The 18,549-nt window shown below is 50.2% G+C and overlaps 1 protein-coding gene across 3 annotated transcripts in view; it reads right to left on the bottom strand.

Moving 5' to 3' along the window:
• Positions 1-12,645, bottom strand: part of UBE3C (ubiquitin protein ligase E3C) — a 73,621-nt gene extending 60,976 nt beyond the window's left edge. For all 3 annotated transcript variants that reach the window (XM_037131879.2, XM_037131881.2, XM_037131880.2), the window contains exons 1-2: positions 12,255-12,645; positions 1,238-1,291 (exon numbers count right to left, since the gene is read on the bottom strand). In XM_037131879.2, the coding sequence (XP_036987774.2) occupies positions 1,238-1,291; positions 12,255-12,320 (120 nt within the window). In that variant the 5' untranslated portion in view covers positions 12,321-12,645. The remainder of the gene's footprint in view (positions 1-1,237; positions 1,292-12,254) is intronic.
• Between the last annotated feature and the right edge of the window lie 5,904 nt (positions 12,646-18,549).

The raw sequence follows: 18,549 nt of genomic DNA, 5'->3' as shown, positions 1-18,549 counted from the left end.
CAAAATTACAGCCAACAAACAAACAAAACAAAACAATAAAAAGAAATTACAGCTATATAGTTCACACACCACACAATCCCCTCTTTCGAGTGTGCCATCGACCGTCTCTAACAGACAGGCGTTCACATCTGTGCGCCCGTTGTCCCTGCCTGAGTTCAGAACACTCGCGACGCCCACTCACCAAACAGCTGGGCCCACCAGCAGTCACCTCGCCCCGACCTCCTGCGCCCTGACAACCCCTGGAATGCGCTTTCCACACGCAGCAGTCTACTCCGCCCACCCCAGACAACGAGTCACAGAGCAGGTGGCTGTTTGAGGGCTGGCTTTCACTGCGCATGACGTGTGGAGACTCGCCCTCCTGGTATCACCCATCAGTCCTCCAGTCCTTCTCACAGCCAATGAACACCCACTGCATGGGTGCCCCTGTTGCGGCTACCCACTGGCGGTCAGCTGACAGACATGTGCGCTGTTTCTACTTCGGGCCCCTGCAATCATGCTGCTGTGGATGTGCCTGAACAGGCGTTCGCGTGGACGAGTGGTTGTCACTCCTCTCGGGTGAGTACAGGAGCGAAATGAGCACCTGGGGAGCTGCCAGGCTGTCTTCCCAAATGGCTACATTATGTTACAACCCCACCAGCACAGTGAGACGTTTAAAAATGCCTTTAAATATTTTAAAAGTCATTCTTGTTTCAAAGCAGAAAATTCCAATTTTTATTGACCCGAGACTGTCTTCAGTGACCAAGCAAAAATCCATGTTCTTCAGCATCATTGAAACACTGCAGGCACCACATCTGAGAGCCTACTGTGTGCTAAGAGGCACACTTCCCATGCATCTGTAAATAACCTCCTGCATGCTACTCGTTTTGAAGATGCAGAGACCAAGATTTCCATAAAGACAAAACAAACCCAGAAAATGAAGCAGTCAGAAGTTAAACTCTGCAGAGACAGGAAGACCGATCCTCCGCCGGACAGGTGACATAGCCTCGCATCTCTGTGAGTGCCACCTGTCCTGGAGACGGCCCATCCTGCCCACTCTCTCCACTGCTTTCAGGCTGCATGGCTTGCTGTCAGAGACAACCAATCCAGAAATGCTCCCGAAGCTCAATATGCCTGTGTTCATAAATGTGCACAAAATGCATCGCACTCAACACACCCACACATGAAACAGTGAGGCCCAGACTGACTTCAGAGACGTGGGAAAGTGCCCATCTACGGACTGTCCCCAAGCTGTGTTTACCTCTCTCTTTCTTCTTTCTTCCTGAGTTCGATGTAGAAGAGAAGCCTTCTCTTCCTAAACACAAAGAGATACAAACATTATGGAATGCTTGGACCCAAAAATATTTCTACAGATCATCCAATCAAACTGTTCAACTTCATGAGAAATCGGAGAAATGAGAGGTCCTAGATCTGATGCAAGTCAGTACTTTGTGGCAGTTTCTACAGAATAAAACCTGATTTCTTATACACAAACACCTCCAAGTGAAACAGGACAGGGAAGGAGGCTGGAGTGCAGCGGACACCCTGCTTGTGAGGACAGAGCAGCCCCGGGGTGTGTGTGTGTGTGGGGGGGGGTGAGGTGCCCTGAGCAGCGCGTCCTCCTCCTGCATCAGCTCTAACAGCTGCCCGGGGTGTCGCCAACCATCCAACAAAAACTTCCATTTTTGGAAGTGGAAAGTCCATTTCTCTATTGCTACCAAACTTTAAAATGTATTTGCAAAAGAAATTTTTTTCATGATTAGTAAAACTAAATTTTGATAAAAGTTATTTGGTATGTAGAGGGAACTAAATAAAAAATGGGAATCTGGTTCGACAAACCTTTGTGTCAGAAAGCAGACAGGCCTGACTTCCCGAACGCGCCCTTTCACTCAGTGACGTTCGCACACTGGTCTTGCACAGGAGTCTCTCCGGGGTGGCGGAAGGGCCTGTAGCCGTTCACCACACTCACATGCACCTCACTCTTAACTCTGTGAATGCAGCATGCAAAATACGACTCCCTCCCCATAGTCAAGGCATGTATTCCGTGGCTCTGGGTGAAAGGTTTACCCACAGAGACCTGGCAACCCTCCTGCAGTAACAGCCAAGGGAACATCCTCTGCTTCTGGCATGGGGCGGGGAGGGGCACCAATGTCACAGAACTGCAGGATGAAGCCGCCACCTGCACTGACGCCTGACTGGGTGCTGATCCCTCCTCACTAGTCCTGCACTTGTGCAGTTTACAGACTGCCTGTGGGTCCAGAAGGTCAAGTTCTGGTATAGGGGCACACCAGATTGAACCCCACGTGGAACCTCTGTGGCGATCTGAACCATGTCTGCTTTTCCTATGATACCACGTGTGCGCCTGCATTAGTTTGTCATGAAAGTCTGCCTGCAGACTTTAAAAGATCTCCTCTAGCTGATGAGTTAGCACATGTTCTCAGAGCTTGTTTATTAGGCCGCAGGCTCACTGACAGCGAAGGACTGTGTGAGAAGGCCGCCCTCCCCGGGACCTCACCCACCGCGCCCTCGGCTCCATCCCCAGTCCTCATAGTCTCACACTGTTGCCATCGCCGTGTGGGTGTGCTTTCAGGCCACTGAGCAGTCCTTCCTACTGTTCCTGAGAGTTTAGCGGGGTCTGGGAGGCATGTGCCTTGTCATTGCCACATGAAGCCTGAGTGGCAGCCTCTCACCAGGACTCTGCCCACAAGGGGCTCCCTCTGCTCAGACGGCCTCCTAACCAGATTTCAACACCTGCCCCGTGCTGGCTGCTGTTTTCGGCACAGCTGATTAAGGGCACAAGACTGGAAGCATGTCCCAGTGGGCCATCACTGTGGTCTTCACTGGACACGTGGACAAATGATGGTGACTCTGACTACCCTCTGTGCCTGAATGTATGAGGCAGCATTCAGAAATGACACCGTGTTTCTTTCCCCCGACCCACGTCAGGCCCAGCAGTCAGGTGCCAGAAAACGAAGGCAGAAGCACGACCCGAGTTCAAAATCACCAGCACCTGCATGCGGCTCACACGAGCAGACACAGTCGACGTCTGACAGGGGCATTTCGCCACGTGGCGGACAGAGACCGGCAGACCTGAAGCAGCGCCCAGGAGGCCCTGTGCACAGGGATCCACCCGAGCAAACAGGCCAGGCCACAGAGAGCCCACGCTGTGCGTGCACGCCCAGCCGGCAGCCCCCAGAAGCTGACACAAGCCCGAACACCTGGCTCACCACAAAGCTCCCAGGCCGGTCTTGCCACAAACAAGCGCCTAAGGGACGTGGCAGACCAGACACTGGAGCAAACGCCACTAGGCATTTGAGATGCTCCTCCATACACCTCCTAAGTCACCACACACAGCACTCTGGGACACACTCTGACCTAGGTCAACAAAGGCTGAGCGTGCCCAGACACACTGGGGTCAGAGGTCTCTAGGAAGAGACCCATGACCCAGCTGCCACCTCAAAGCTACAGAGAAATACATAGTGCTGAAAGGCTGAGTGGGCTAGACAGATGACATCGTATCCCCAAGTCGTCACATCGAAACAGACTCCTGATCAACCTCACGTTTATTTACATACACAGCACAGCACTGACAAATACATGGACAGTATGAGAATATACTAATCCTGACTTCTGGCCAAGGTGGAGGCACAGGTAAACAGGCGTCACCTCCATACACAACTACATCAAAACACACATTTACTCTATGAAACAAACATCACGCAGACCCATCAGAAAACAGAGCTGTGTGGGAGTCTGACAACCAAGGACTTAAAGAGGCCACACTCCTCCAGAAGTGTAGGAGGGGCAGAGGCGTGGATGGGCAGTCCCACACCCACGTGTGGTAGAGGAGAAGATTGGAAGGGACACCTCCGAAGGGAGGGATCCCAGCCCCAGGCCAGACCACACAGCCCAGGGTCCCAGCAGATAAGTCCCCATAAGTTCTGGCTGTAAAGCCCAGTGATGGCTGGGGCAGCAGAAGAAACTGGGTCCTCTTAAAGCACCCGCAATGACTTGAAACTCACACAGACCCACTCCCTCTGGGGTCAGCACCACAGCATCAGTTGGAAGGGCACCAGCGGCACACGGGGACAAAGAGAAGTGGGGAAACAGCTTCCCCCTGGGGAAAACTCCAAGGGGCAGGCAGCAGCATTGTCCCCTGTGAGCCCCCCCCCCCCCGCTACATACAGCCACAGGGCGGAGACATGAGTTGTCTCGCCCTGGCAATCACCTAAGGCTCCGCCCCACACAACTTCTCAGATGTACCAAGACTGGGAGTCAAAGCAGCCCCACCAAATACACAGACACACACACGGGGAGGCTGCCAGAACGAGGAGACAAGGAAACATGGCCCAACTGAAAGAACAGAACCAAACCCCAGAATAACTAAACGAAACAGAGATAAGCAACCTATCAGATGCAGACTTCAAAGCACTGGCGATCAGGATGCTCAGAGAACTCACGGGGCACTGCAACCCCACAAAAACACCCAGGCTGAAACCGAGGTTGCATGAAGTGAAATAAAGACAAACCCACAGGGTGCCGACAGTGGAGGGGATGAAGCTGAGAATCAAAATCAGTGATTTAGAATGCAAGGAAGGAAAAAGCATTCAGTCAGAACAGCAGGAAGAAAAAAGTATTTAAAAAAATGAGGAGAGTATGAGTACCCTCTGGGACATCTCCAAACATACAAACATCTGAATCACTGGGGTGCCAGAAGGAGAAGAGGAAGAGCAAGAAATTGAAAACTTACTTGAAAACATAATGAAAGAAAATGTCCTTAATTTGGTGAAGGAAATAGACCTACAAGTCCAGGAAGCACTGAGAGTCCCAAACAGGCTGGACCCAAACAGGACCACACCAAGACACATCATAATTAAAATGCCAAAGATTAAAGATAAAGAGAGAATCTTAAAGCAGCAAGAGGAAAGGAGATAGTTACCTACAAAGGAGTGCCCATAAGACTGTCAGCTGATTTCTCAAAAGGAACTTTGCAGGCAAGAAGGGGCTGGAAAGAAGTATTTGAAGACATTAAAGGCAAGGACCTACAACCTAGATTTCTCTACCTAGCAAAGCTTTAATTTAGAATGTAAGGGCAGATAAAATGCTTCCTAGACAAGGTCAAGTTAAAGGAGTTCACCTTCACCAAGCCCTTATTATACGAAATGTTAAAGGGACTTATCTAAGAAAAAGAAGATCAGAACTATGAACAGTAAAGTGGTACTAAACATCAATAATTCAATGCAAGTAAGAAACTTAGCAAACAAGCAGAGCAGAAATAGAATCAAAGAAATGGTGATCACTTGGAGGGTTATCAGCAGTGTGGGGGGAAGAATGGGGAAAAGACACAGGAATTAAGAGCCACACAGGGCCTGGTGTGGCTCAGCAAATTGAGTGCCAGCCTGCAAACCAGTGTTGCTGGTTCGATTCCCAGTCAGAGCACATGCCTGGATTGTGGGCCAGGTCCCCCCAGTAGGGGGTGCATATAAGGCAACCACACATTGATGTTTCTCTCCCTCTTTCTCCTTCTCTCTAAAACTAAAAGTAAATAAAAATGTTTATAAATGGTAGGTACAAAATAGACAGGGGGAGGTTAAGAACAGTGTGGGAAATTGAGAAGGCAAAGAACTCACATGCACGATGCATGGACATGAACCAAGGGGGAGAGAATGCTGGTGTGGGGGGTACCGGGTAGAAGGAGGCAAAGGAGGAAAACTGGAACAAATGTAGTAGCATAATCAATAAAATGTATTCAAAAAAAAATATCGAGGAAGAGGATGTTCTAAGAAAGATAACACACTTAGATCTGTTTCTTTTTGTCATTAGGTTATTTCGACCTCTAATTAAGAATGCCAAATTTGGCTACGTAAAAATTAAAACTTTTTACATAGAAAAATACCATAACCAAAGTTTAAAAAGTGACAAAATAGCAATAAATATTTGCAACACTGAAAAACTATATGTAAAAACACTCAATAATCCTTTTAAGAGATTCAACAATAGGAAAAAGGTATAAAGTGCATAGAGAAATAAACAAACATGTCTTTCACATACAGAAGTTCATCCTTACTCACCTGGGGAAAAATGCTGAGGCGCACAGTGAAAGGGGCTTTTGAAGCCGCCTCAGCAGCAGCCCTGACGCCTCAGGACGGGCTGGGGCTGGGACGCAGAGGGGCAGAGGGGCAGAGGGGCAGAGGGGCCGCTACTCGCAAGCACTGACAGAGCCTCAGAGAGCAATCTGGAGACTCCCACTGGGACTCAGAGTGCACCCAGCTCTGACCTAGAGCTTCTAGAAACCGCACCTCCACACATCGAAGGCACCCACCAAGCGCATGCACTGCAAAGTGTTTAAATTAGCAAAACGGAAGCCATCTTAATGGCCATCAAAGACGTGGCAGCTACACCAGCTGTGCGCCTGCGTGCTCCGCGTCACCAGCTCTTCTCCAGGACGCAGCAGGCGTACGTGTGCGCGCACCTGGAGCTGCCCCCTGCAGGTCTCGTGGAGACCTGTTCAATGGGCTCCGCTGTGTGTCTGAACCAAGAGGAACGTACACACCTCAGTGAATCTGGAGGGACCCCAAAATTATCTCATGGAGGGCGGGCCCCTTACAGGACAGGCTTCCCTCGCTGGATGCACGATCTCGGACCCCATCTGGATCGGCGGACCAGCTTGTGTTGTGTGAGGCTGCGTCCCGCTGTGGCCAAGCTTAGTGAATTTTTGGAAGACCCTTTCCACACGCTTGCCCAGTTCCTGATGGGTGACTGACGACACAATGACCTCACCTGTCCACATGCAGCTGCGTTCCAGCAGCTGCTGACCAAAAAAGGCATGACCGCTGTGCCCCACGCTCCCTATTCACTGAGTTGACCTTTTTTTGTTTCCCCAGATGAAATAAAAGTCCTCCAAGGGAAATGTTTTGCTGATGTGGAAGAGGAGAAACAAAAAAAAGGCAGACGCACCAAAAGGCATCAAAATTGATGGTTTGAAAACTGTTTTGAGCAGTGGAAAAAGTCTTAATAGGTGTACTGCATCCAAGGAGAAGATTTTCAAGGTGACCAAAGTCTACATATGTCAGAATACGTACACATTTTATAAATAAATCCCATTTGCCCTGGCTGGTGTAGCTCAGTGGATTGAGCGCGGGCCTGTGAACCAGAGGATCGAGGTTCAATTCCCAGTCAAGGCACATGCCTGGATTTCAGGCCAGTTCCCAGCAGGGGACCCACGAGATGCAACTGTACATTGATATTCTCTCCCTCTCTCCTTCCCTTCCCCTCTAAAGATAAATAAATAAAATCTTTTTAAAAAATCCCATTTTTTGGGCCCCCCTCACAGATTCAGAAAATAGCTCTGTGCAGACCAGTGAGAATCTGGGGACAGTGACTGGAGGGACCAGGGGCTGGGGGACGAGCATGGTGGTGAAAGGTAGGGACCTGACTCTTCTGCTTCGATCACTGTCCCTGTGCACATATCACGTCCTCACACTCACGCCTTTCAGAACAAAACACTCACAAAGCCACATGCAAGCATGAATTCTGAACACAGCTTGGTGTGACCAAGAGTGAGTCCGTGACTAAGGGGCAGGGGAGGAACACCGAGCTGCCGGCACAGGGCTCACTCAGACTGACTCGGACAAGCATGTGGCTCCCGTTCATCACACTTGTGCCTGAAAACACCTTCCCCTTCACGTCCCACAGGCCCAGGAAGGTCAGGGGCTCCTCACAGCAGGCAGAAGCCACCCCGCTGAGCATGCTCACCCTGTGTTCCTGGGTGACTAGACCACTGCTCTCCTGTCCCCTACACCCCTGTGGCTGTGGCTGGGGCTCCAGCCCTGGCCGTCCACCGGTGAGCCGCAGTGAAGATCCTGGAGCTGTGGGCCCTCACCTTATCTCCTCTGAACATTAAGTGCAACCAGACTTCACAAATGCTTTTTAACAGACATGTTTTTAAATGGGGAAAAACTACTTTCTTCATGCAAATAACCTTAGTGGTAACAAAATGAAGTTTTTAAAAAAGCAAGTAAAAAAATTTTTTAAAAAAAAGCAAGTCATATGTAGTTTAAATTAATTTCATTACTCATTCGAATAAAAAAATTATGGTAAAAAATGAATATATGTCACAGAAAATTTATATAACATGACAATTTCCAAAAAATCAAATGCTCAAATTGACTGCTAACCATTTTTAAAAAGGAATTGTGGCATGTTTGTTGATATCTTGACTTAAAAAAAACAGTTATGAAGTTTCTACTATTCATCCATTTGGGTATTTTCATTAGCAATTTCCTCCACTTACCAATATAAACAGAATGATCAGTTTCACATGTGTCTGAAGTTAGTATTTCTCACTCTCCAGCACTGACAGGATACTAACAGTTCCACACAATTCAAAAAAACATTCCAGAAAGACACTTCCCTTTGCATTAAACCAGAGTAAGGGAAGGGGGAGGGTGTGTTCGTAAGTAAAAGGCAACTAAGTATCATGTGTTATACTGTAACATCCAACACACATCACTGTGCACTCATCCAAACCCACAGAAAGCACAACACAGAGGGAACTTTAATGCATCCACACGGGTTCATCCACTGTAACAGATGCACCACACTACTGCCAGATGCTAGTAACGGGAGAAATGTCAGGTGGAGGAAAGGGAGGAAAAGGGAACTCTGCACCATCTCTTAATTTTCTGTAAACCTAAAAAAAGCTCTAAAAAAGTCTATTTTTTAAAGCAACAGATAAACATTAAAAAAAATATTAATTCTACTGCCACTTTTACCTCAACTATCATGGAAAGTTTAAAAAGATTGATTTTCCTTCCTCTCTATAAACTCTTCTGTATCCACCTCCATTTCTTTCCTTTGAATCTCATAGTATTTCCCTCTTCTGCTCACCGGCTTCTCCTCACTGTTGCCTCTGCCAGCCCCTGAGAGCCTGCAACCCTTCCTACTCTAAACTTGCTCAAGTTTCTCTCCCATCCAAAAAAACAAGTACCTTCCTAGACCCTGAGCACAATCTCCTTGGGGTCCTTTGCAGTGACTCCCCGTTCACCACCCCCACTGAGTTCCAGTGCCGCACTCTAAGTTCCAGCCCCTGCTGCCCTGCCACCCACTCCCTCTAAAGCCACCAGGTCCTCCTAGTGGTTAGTCTCTCCTCACTGCACCCCCACCACACTAGGCTTTGTGGGCACCCTGCCCTCACCCCACATGACTCCTTCCTACACACTCGCCCGCCCCACTTATTAAATGTTACAATGTCCCACAAGTTCCACCTGGTCGGAAACGACGCATTCTTACTAGGTGGCTTCATTCTAAGCCTCCACCTGCTATTAGGTCCCAAATCCACACATATCTACCTCAGGTCCACAGGAACCTGGACCCTTCACTTGGCAAGCACTCCCTCTTACTGCACAGACCCCACACGTCTACAGGGTTCTGACTGCAGCAATGGCTCTGGCCTACACTGAACTCATCAGGTGAAAACCTCCTGGGCCCACAGATTCCCTCTTTTAAGAATTAAAATTGAGCCCCGGCCAGTGGATTGAGCACCAGCCTGCAAACCAAAGGGTCACTGGTTCGATTCTCAGTCAGGGGACATGCCTGGGCTGTGGCCCGGTCCCCAGTAAAGGGCACAAGAGGCAACAACACATTGATGTTTCACTCCCTCCCCTTGTCCCTCCCTTCTCCTCTGTCTAAAAATAATAAATAAAATCTTAAAAAAAAAGAATTAACATTGAGACCCAACTGCCTCTGTTGGACACTGAACTAGGAAATCATACTCAGCCAGGACCAACTGCAGGTGAGAGGGGAAAGTCAGCCTGCAGAGAGCCAAGACTGCAGCAGACAGGCCCCAGGGAGCGAGGAGCCCCTGGGTGCAGATGACTTGCTGTGTGGACAGGCCGCTGCCCTGCCGCTCTGTGAGCTGCTGTCTCTCCTCCCCGTGCACTTCTGTTTTGCCACTAAGTTGGTTTCAGTGGATTCCTACACTCTAATCAAATTAACTCCCAAGACACTCTTCTGGGCACTGCCAATAAACGACATCACGCCACCACGATGTATCTGGATTTCAGACACGCCTGAGAGTAGAAGCTGGTGTGACTCAGGGTCAGTGGAACCCAGCGAGAACTAGCTCTGCGCACGCCCTCCCACCCACTGGGACGCCCTGGCTGTCCCTCACCTGCCCCAGTCCCACTCATCCTCCGGGACCAAGCCCCAGACAGCGTTATCCTTTCCTAGATTGCTCCCATGGGAAGGCAAGATGTCACAATAACCCTCTATTGTAATCTAACCTTTAATTGTTTAAGTCTCATGTTCCCAACAAGACTGTAATGAGGGCACAGACGTTTCCTTAAAATGTTTCAGATCCTACACAGAGCCTTCAGAAATAAACATTAAAAATACGCGTTTACTTTGGGGAAAAAGGATGTATTTACGCAAGAGGTGGCAACTATTCAGTTTTCCACGAAGGTCACGAAAGAAGGGAAGATTTCAAATAATTTAAGACACAGAGGAGAGATCATTACTGTGGCTTTTAAATAAGGTCCCTTACTGGTGTGGCTCAGTGGACTGAGCGCTGGTGTGCAAACCGAAAGGTTGCCGGTTCAATTCCCAGTCAGAGCACATGCCTGGGTTGCAGGCAGTAGGGAGTGTGTGAGAGGCATCCGAATGATGTTTCTTTCCCTTTCTCCCTCCTTTCCCCTTTCTCAAAAAAAAAAAAAAAAAAAAACTTACAAAAACAAAGTTAAGGGAAAGAACAGAGAATTAAGGAAAGGAAGCATGTGCACAAATGTTCAACATCACAGTTGTCAGGAAGCAGAATTCAAACTACAATGAAACTACACCCCTACTGTAACTGCCAGAATTAAAAGGACCGACAATACTAAGTGTTGGCAAGGAAGTGGAGACATATGCACCCTCAGGCCCTGCAGAGTTGGGACGGGGAATGTGGAGCTAGCCCACCCCTGGGGAGGTGAATCTGAGTAACGTGTGACCCAGCTTCTGAGTGTGCCCCTGGCAGAGTGACACGCAAACACTCATAAAGAAGAGTGGGTCAACGGCAGTGTGTTCACACAATGCCACGAGCCCAGATGGGTGGATTCCACCTCCCAGAAATACGCTGAGTGAGCCACGACGCCAGATCCAACAAAAAAGGAGAAACAGTCTGAGACTCCCTTCACATGATGTTCCCCTGGGAAAACTGACCTGTGTCAAAAGAGGGTGGGAATCTCGGGCTGGGACTTGGGCGGGAGGGGGCAGGAGGAGCGGAGCCTGAGAACAACACGGACGACTGGAGGTCACATGGGTGTGTCCACAGGTAAAATCCTTCACGTTGAACCTACAGTGCAGCACGCGCCTCCCCCCGCCCCCCGTGTTCCCGTGTTACAGCCACCTGTTAGGTCAATCAGCCCCTCTGCGGGCCGACAGAGAGACAGCCTCACCTGGGAGGAGCCTGCAGGTAGGCACTGACTTCCAGGAGGCACAAGATGCCAGTCTCGCTCCAGAGTTCTGGGTGCCCTCCTGGTAAGACCCCTTCCTCGCCACCTCCCCTCCAGTCCCCCAGCACGGGGAGGAAGCGTGTGTGACCCCGAGTGATGCAGGGTCTGCACCTCAGTGAAAAGCGGGAGAAAAGACAACCGTTTGCACAGCTAAAAAGAAAGACGTTCGACCGCCCTTTGAGATGCTGATCAAAGAGCTCCCTTCCTCGGAGCGGAGATGTTCCCGGGTGACAGCACAGGGTCGGCCGCAAGCGGGATGCCTGGAGCACACCTGTCAGTGGCGCGCGGGTAGCCAGGCCCATTGCGAGCGAGGGTCGTAGTTCCGGAGCCGGGACCCGCGGCCGGCTGGCTGTTTCTGTGCCGAGTTACTGCGGCTCGTCCAGCCTTCTCCTAAACAAATCTAAGACTCGCAGCAGGAAAAGTCTCCAAAGGCCGGGAAAGAATAACGTTCACAGTTTCGGCCTGGGAGGCGCGGCCGATGGGCGTGCGGTCCGGATTTCGGAGGCTGCGGACAAGGGCGCACGCGTCCTGTTTACTTCCCTCGACAGGGACCCCTCGGGGAGCGCCCTCCAGGAAGCGCTGCGCCGGCTCGGGCGTAACAAAGTAGCGCAGCCCGTTTCCAAGAAGAAACACTGTGTCCTTAGCTACGTACACCGAGAGAGCTGCGCGCCTCCTGCCTCCCCGCAGGGTCCGGGGCGCGGCAACCCCCGCCCCGCGCACCTGCTCAGGCCCCAGCGCCAGCCCGGCCGCTCCCGTTCCCCTGCCCCAGAGGCCCAGAGCCGCGCTTACCTTCCGGCTCGCACCTCCGAGGGACACCTTGGGCCTCGTTTTGAAATCGCCTTCAAAACTGAACATCTTTACAGCTTATCCCATCTGGGATCCGCGGACCCTGAGAGCAGCAGCGGGCGGGCGGGCGGACAGGGCCCGGGGGACGGTCCGGGCGGGAAGGACGAGGCTGAGCCGCGGAGCGACCCCGAGCCCGCCCGGGGGACTCTGCCCACCCGGGCCTGCCCTCAGGTGGGGGCGCGGCAACAGTGGGGGGCGGCTCCTCCTCACCTCCCCCCTCATCCACGCCTCCCCACAGATCCTGCCGAGGCGGAGGGCGCCACAGCCAAGCGGACCCACACTAGCGCCGGGAACAGCTGCCGGGGAGGGGGGGGGAAAGATGGCCGCCGGCCGCCGGCGCCGTGCGCGCGCCCGCCATCGACGCCGCGGCTCTCCTCCAGACGCCCGACTGACGGGCGCGCGCCCGCCATCGACGCTGCGGCGCTCCTCCGAGCGGCCCGCTGGCGTGCGCGCGCCCGCCCGCCAGGAACTGCGTTGGAGCGTGGAAACGTGCCGCGGTTACCTGGGGTCTGCGGCTGGGGGCGAGGCCGAGGCTAAGGGCGGGGTAGAGGGCGGGGCTACCTGGGGGCGGGGTCTAGGTCAGAAGCGCCGGAGGTGCCGTGTTGTGTTTAGTTGTGAGTTACGCGCCTTTCTCGGATTAGAAGCCAAACGACTCAAGGGGAAGAAAAAGATCAAAGATCCTTAGTTCCTGTAGGGAGTGTGTACGTATTCCATGTGTATCACATGCGTACATGCATCCGGAAATGTGTATCATGTACACATGCATGCATAATTATACATGTCACGGGCACATGCGTAGAAAAAGAAGTATATCACAAACTTCTAAATATAGAAGTGCATTATAAATATATCATGGACATGCACATATGCATAAATATAACGTACACATAGATATCAAGTGCATGCACAAAAACGTATGTCATAGTCAAAAATATGTACACACAACTGAAACCAAAATTTTAAAAACTAATATTTATCACTACAGCGTGGGATGCAGTGATGTGTTTTTCTTTTAATGCTACTTGAAAATTGCTTGGTACATTTCACAACCTACAAATGGGCTTCAATCTCAGAAAAGTTTTGCTACACACACGTATACATATGTGAATTCAGTCACAATATAGAGTATATTTTTTATGATAAATCAAGATTAAAAAAACTTTGAAAGCCACTGGATTAGTGTGCTGATTCCGGATTACTATATTCATCTAGTCTGATATGTGAAGAAATCCTTAATTCATCAAAATGCCCAGACTTCACCAATTTTGATATCTTACAGATTGTGAGAAATATCATGCTATTTTTAACCCATCCAGTGGGCAAAGATTAAAATATTGGTAATATCCAGCCATGGCTGGTGTGGCTCAGTGGATTGAGCACTGGCCTGTGAACCAAACAGTCACTGGTTCGATTCCCAGTCAGGGCACAGGCCTGGGTTGCAGCCCAGGTCCCCAGCTAGAGATGTGCAAGAGGCAACCACACATCGATGTTTCTCTCCCTTTCTTCTTCCTCCTTTCCCCTCTCTCTAAAAATAATTAAAATATAAAAAGTAAAAAAGAAAATAAAATATTAGTAATAGTCATGATGTACTACTCTCAGTAACTGATTCGGCTCTGAGGTCTTTGATTTTGCCTCAAATGCTTCCGAGGGCCAGAACAGGAGCGAGACGTGGGGGAGCAGGACTAGCTGGAGCACCAGGCCCAGCTCTCCAGCTTCAGCTCTGTTGGTAATAAGGTGAGCTGTCTCCATCTGCTGGGTACCACTCTAAGTTTCTAACTGGCAGGAACACAGGCAGGGAAGAGGGGTCTATGTACTGGCCTCTAAAACTCCCAGCAAAGGAGCTTCAGACCCCAAACTCCTGGATCCCCAAGGGGTCCCCTCCTTTAGCCCTCAGTCCCCTGCACTGTGGAGCCAGTGTACCTGTGCTAATTTGGTGATTGTACTGCAGGTGCTTTCCTCAGTACTCACTCCACTGAAGAATGAATAGCCTGCCCTCAGGCTGTGGGGGAAGCTGGATGAACCAAAAAGTGATTATTTGTCTCTAGTATGATTCCTACTGAAAGATTCTCGAGGAGTTTAAAAAATATTTTTAATAGAACACGTCCAGCCTAGTAATTCAGGAAGAGTAGTGTAATCTGTCCCCATGATGCATCATGGAGCTTCCATGGCCAGTTTTCTGTGACGTGTAGCCTGTCCATTCTTCCCACTCCTTTGCTCCAATGAGTTGCTTACATTGAATGAAACGCAAAGTAAGCAATATGCTATATTCTTAAGGTATTGTTTTTGGAACCTTGCGAGACCTCGTTTTATCTAAAGATTCTAACTGAAAGTCAGGAGTTATTTCAGAAGTTCCCCTGCAATGTGCAGGAGAGGAAAGAAAGAACTGCTTCCATCAGGAAGACCATTTGTTCCTTTTCATCTTACACTCTCTTATCTGAGTTACCTCACAATTCAAATATTGGGTGATAATTGGGGAAAGCACATAGGAGGTCTGTCTGGAAAAAGTCCAGCCACTGGTAATGGGATGAGAACGGTTTGTGTGACATCACTGTCACCTGGCAGCCACGGAGCGTGGACTGGGATGCACATGTGTGAACAATGACGACTTCACTGTACTAGTCAGTGGGGGCGGTAGACACTGTTTAGTGAGCACGTGTACTGTGTGGCCAACACATTCGAAGTGACTGAGCAAGTAGAGCAACAAATCTGCGTCAAATTTTACATTCAGCTTCAACGTTCCTCTGTGGAAACTATTTGGGTGGTTCATAAGGCCGCAGCTCTGGGCAAGTGTTGATTGGCAGCTTCATCACGACAATACACCTGCTCATGCATCACGTCTCCTGTAGAGTTTTTTGGTGAAACATCAAATCACCCAGGTGACTTAGCCCCTTTACAGCCCAGATTTGGTGCCCTGGGACTCCCAGCTTTTCCCCAAACTAAAATCCCCTTTGGAAGGAAAGAGGTTTCAGACCTTTGATGAGATTCAGGAAAATACAATGGAGCAGCTGATGGTGATTGGGAAAACTGTCTGAGGTCCCAATGTTACCGAACAGATACACACACGGCGGGGAGGGGCAATATTTGGCCCACCCAGAGATGCCAAAAACTTACTGAACAGAGGGGGCCGAGGATGGTGTACTAATACTGAAAGGACCCCCCAGGTTCGTTATGTTCGCCGCCCTATAGGAAAGACGTTTCTCAATGCCAGAGATTTGTGAAAAGGAAAGGGTATACTTATTTAATGCTATACAGACTTAAAGTAGTGACCCAACATCCTCATCAAAATATCAAAGTCCTTTAGGATACCCACAGATGCCCACAGTGCTTCCTTCTCCCCTGCCCTAATTCAGGGCACTGTAACTCAGGAAAAGAAGCACATGCCTGTGTTTCAGGCCAATGGAGAAACCAAGTTGTGTCCCAGTCCAGGCAGGATCTCTAATTAATAAAAGCCATGTGGCACCTTCTCATGGTCCACTGGTAAGAGTTCTTTGTACCCATTTTCCAGGCAAGTCTCTCCTGCTTCCCAGGCCATGTGGCCAAAGGGAGCACCCCAAAGCCACGTGGGCCTCTTCTACCAGAGCTGCAGGGGTCTGTACTCTGGCCAAAACCGCATGGTTCTTTCCTCCACCAGAGCTGTGGAGAGGGTAGGGTCGCCACTCTGGCAAAACCGAGTGATGATTCTCTGCTAAAACTGCATGGTGGTTCCCCCTACTAAAGCTCTGGCGAAGCCTTGTGGCTCTCTCTCCTTCCCATGGCTGCAGGGGTCCCCACTCTGCCAGAAGCACGTGGGTTCTCTCTCCTCAGTGGCTGCCCAGTCTGGGTTTAAACCCCTCGCGGCAGTCCTCCTTTGCAGCCCCATTTCCAACCCCTCCCACAATCAGCTACACCTGCCAGCACTCCCATATTATTCCAGGTTTTACTGGGCTGCCATCATGAATCTGGGCAGGTGTGGCCCCATGATGTGGAGCCAATCTTCTTCAAGCTCTCACGCAGGCCCTGTAACCAGGGAGACCTGCCTCCAGTTAGTCTTTCGGGGGAAGTCCCTTTCTATCCCCCTGGCTCAGGGCATGGCCACAGCTATTTAACATATCTATGCAGCAGTTAAAAATGATAGATAAATTTAAATGACCATGCCAGAGGTTAGCTGCAAAGCTGTTTCTTACAAAACAGCTCTCAACAGCCCTGCTCCATTTGTGCCTTCCCCAGCTCACACCTGTGGGGGGAAGGGGTGAGGACATCTTAATATTTCCTGGACACCTTGAGTTCTGGACCTCATTCCAAATCCCTCTTTGGGGCCCCGCTCTTGGCTGCACCCTGTTATACCAAAGTGCCTACTTTGAAGGGGGACTGAGGTGCCATTGTCCTACGTACAATGTTTCTTGTATCTTGTATCTTCTTCAGTAATGTCTATTTTTCATGTTACATGACTGGGTACTTTCTGGACAGGCCAAATTATATATATAATATATTACCCGAGGACTTTTTTTTCCATTGCTTTTTAAGGGAGAGGAAGGGAGAGCCCCAACAGGTGTGGCTTAACTGGTTGGACACCACAGTGCAAAGAAAAGGTCACCAGTTCGATTCCCGGTCAGGGCACAGGCTTGGCTTGTGGGGGGCCAGCTTCCCAGTTGCAGGGGGTGTGAGAGGCAACCCATCAATGTAAACTTCCCACACATCAAAGTTTCTCTCCTTCTCTTTCTCCCTCCCTCCTCCTCTCTCTAAAAGAAAATAAATAGAATCTTAAAACAAAAGGGACAGAGAGGTAGGAGGCAGAGACAAACACGCCTCCTACATGCACCCTGACCAGACTGACGACCTCTCAGTCCGCGGGACGAAGCTCCAATCAACTGAGCCACACAGGCCAGGGCAGTTATATTTTTAATGTAAGAATTTATGATTTAGAATAGTGATGCATGTTAATTATTAAGAAAAATCAAAACACTACCAGCACAAGCAGAGTATAAGAAAAACTTTCTGTCTGCTGTGCATTCCCCACCTCTGTCTGCAATGTATCTATTTATCATCCCTCTGTGTCTGTTTATCATCAGCTATCTATCTAAGACTATCCTGTCCATCATTCATCTATCTTAGTGTTCTCTCACTGCCGTAACAGATGCCCACAGACTCAGTGGCTTAAACAACACAAGTCCATCCTCTCACCGCTGAGGCACTCGGAGGGCTCCTTATGCTAAGAGAATGGTGTCTGCAGAGCTCTCAGAGGTCCAGGGGCTGGGGGTGGAATCCATTTCCAGCTTCTAGAGGCTTCCCGTGCTCTGGGGCGCCCGGCCCCTTCCTGCCACAGCCTCCCGGCTGTCCTCTGCCTCTGCCCTCCCACTCCGACCCTCCCGCCTCCTCTCACAAGGATGCTGTGATGACACGGGGCCACGCAGGTGAGCCGGGGTACCTGCCGCATCCCAAGAGCCTTCACAGCTGCCAAGTCCCCCTGCCAGGGAAGGTGACCCGCTCCCAGGTTCCGGGTTTGAGGACATGAGTACCTTTGGGGCAGGGCATTGTTCTGTGTGGTCCGAGAGCATACTTGGAATGGCATCTGTCCTTTTTAATGCACTGAGGTTTGTTTCATGGCCTCGCACCTGGGCTCCCCTGGAGAAGGTTCCGTGAGCACCTGCTGGGAGGTTCTCTGGCGGTGCCAGCGGGGCCAGTTCAGAGACAGGTGTGAGTTGTCCCCCTGCTGTGGATCCCTGTCTATGGGGCCTACCCATTGCTCAAAGTGGGGATTGACATCCATGACTGTTACTATCAGGATGTCTGTTCCTCCCTTCATTTCTCCCAGTGTTTGCGCACTTGAATGCCTTTGGACTTGAATGCCTTTGGACTTCAATCTTGGAAAGCAATTTAATTTTTGGACTTCACTTCCCCCTGGCAAATGGTGATGGAAGAGGAGTGTGTGTTCAAATGTAGGGCAACTTATTCTTGATGTCTCATGAACAAATGTCACAGACCATGTCTTCCACCCCCAAATTCACATGTTGAACCCTAACCACCAGGGGGATAGTGTAAGGACATGGGGTCTTTGAGAGACAATGAGGTCATGAGGATGGAGCCCTGCCAACGGGACCAGCGCCCTGGGAAAGGCCCTGCAAGGTGGTGATACAGTATCATCTACGAGCCAGAAAGTGGGCCCTCACTGGACACCAAGCCTGCCAGCGCCTGAATCCTTCAGCCTCCGGAAGTACAAGAAATAAAGGTCTGTTGTTAATAAGCTACCCAGTGTGCTGCT

Source organism: Artibeus jamaicensis, unplaced genomic scaffold, assembly GCF_021234435.1.
Source record: "Artibeus jamaicensis isolate MK-2021 breed Jamaican fruit bat unplaced genomic scaffold, CSHL_Jam_final contig_718, whole genome shotgun sequence".
Classification (NCBI taxonomy): domain Eukaryota; kingdom Metazoa; phylum Chordata; class Mammalia; order Chiroptera; family Phyllostomidae; genus Artibeus; species Artibeus jamaicensis.
This window is presented reverse-complemented; position numbering and strand designations above follow the sequence as displayed.